This window comes from Orycteropus afer, unplaced genomic scaffold (assembly GCF_000298275.1).
Source record: "Orycteropus afer afer isolate SDZICR_OR568_19922 unplaced genomic scaffold, OryAfe1.0 scaffold00049, whole genome shotgun sequence".
Lineage (NCBI taxonomy): Eukaryota > Metazoa > Chordata > Mammalia > Tubulidentata > Orycteropodidae > Orycteropus > Orycteropus afer.
In genome coordinates, this window is record NW_006921636.1 from 5,465,430 (window position 1) to 5,466,863 (window position 1,434).

The 1,434-nt window shown below is 58.0% G+C and overlaps 1 protein-coding gene across 1 annotated transcript in view; it reads right to left on the minus strand.

The window, feature by feature from the left end:
* Window positions 1–1,425, minus strand: part of BCAS4 (breast carcinoma amplified sequence 4) — a 48,196-nt gene extending 46,771 nt beyond the window's left edge. The window contains exon 1 of the mRNA XM_007938427.1: window positions 1,255–1,425. Coding sequence (XP_007936618.1) covers window positions 1,255–1,344 — 90 coding nt within the window. The 5' untranslated portion in view covers window positions 1,345–1,425. The remainder of the gene's footprint in view (window positions 1–1,254) is intronic.
* Window positions 1,426–1,434: the final 9 nt, after the last annotated feature.

The window sequence follows — 1,434 nt, forward strand, 5'->3', positions numbered from 1 at the left end:
ACTCGACGGCACTTAACAACAACATGTTATTTTAACTACATAAATTCTACCCATTTCTTTTTATCTTTTTATGTGGCTCCTGCAACACGTCCAATCACATGGTGGCTCACATTCTGGCTTAACTTCTATTGTTTCTATTGGATAGTGCTGGTGGCTACATTTCAACCTGGACATGCCCCGCTACTTTTCAAAAATGGAGACACTGATTCACATTTCATAAAACTCACCCTCTGAACAATCCAGCTCAGTGATTTTTAGTACATTCACAAAGCTGTGCAACCGTCACTACTATCTAATTCCAGAATGTTCTCATCACCCCAAAAAGAAGCGGGGTACATGAGCAGTCCCTTCCCATTTGTCTACGCTATTGCGCGTAAACACAAGCAAACTGCTCAACAGTGTTACAGCACCAAGTGGAGTTTTGCAAAAAAGCCAAAAATTTATGGATCTACATACCTATGTTTGTAAATGCATTTTCTACACGTTTGAACAGTGTCCGCCAAACTTTTACTGATGTTTTTTTCAGAACAAGCACTGGTTGGGGGAGACCGGGGAGGAGGGTTTACCTTTTATTTTGATATTTCTCGACTGTCTGGGGGAAAACCTAACGGGCGTGCACTGCTCTGGTGATTCCTAAGGGGGCATGGGTGGAACTTGTGGCCCTAAATAACACCTGGTGGACTTACTGGTGAATGAGTAACTTGTTCACGGCACTGGCAACGGACGGGTTTCAGCTGAAGATAAACAGCCTCCGGAACGTTAGGCTTTGAAAGTGACAAGCACAGGCAACAGCGCGCGGACGGAGGCCTCGGGGCTGCCTGCAGCAGAACGAGCCTGCCCGCTCCTCCCCGGCACCTGACGCAGCGCTGGGAGGGCAAGGGCCGCGTGCCCCGGCAGGGCCCGGCCGGCCAAGGGCAGCAGCTCCGAGTGCATCCTGTCTGGCGCTCCGGAGGCCCGGAGGAGGTCGGGGGGCCCCAGGATAGAGATGGGACGCGAGCCTGGGTCCCTGGGCCGCTCCAGGCTGGAGGAGGAGGCAGGCGCGAGCGCCCCGCATCTCCCGGTGGCACCAGGCAGCTGCCTTCCGGAAAAGAAGGGACCCCGGTCCCCCACTCCGGGCCTGGAGCCCCAGCGCACAGGATGCTACCGGGAAGCCGAGGACGCCCGCGTCCGGAGCGGACGTGGCTAAGTTCGGGCGCGCCCGGGACCCCTCCACCTCGGAACTCCCGGTCCTCCACCTCCACGCCCGACCCCTACCTCAGCCCCTGGCTCGGGCGTCAGGAAGAGCGCAAGCTCGCGCGTCCCGCTGCGCACCGGCTCCGGCCGGTCGGCGTCCACCAGCAGCATCAGGAGGGCCGCGGGGTCTGGCCGGGGGAGGCTGGCCTGGAGCGCGTCGCAGCCGCCGGGCCTCTGAGCCCCGCCCCCGGCCCGCTGCTC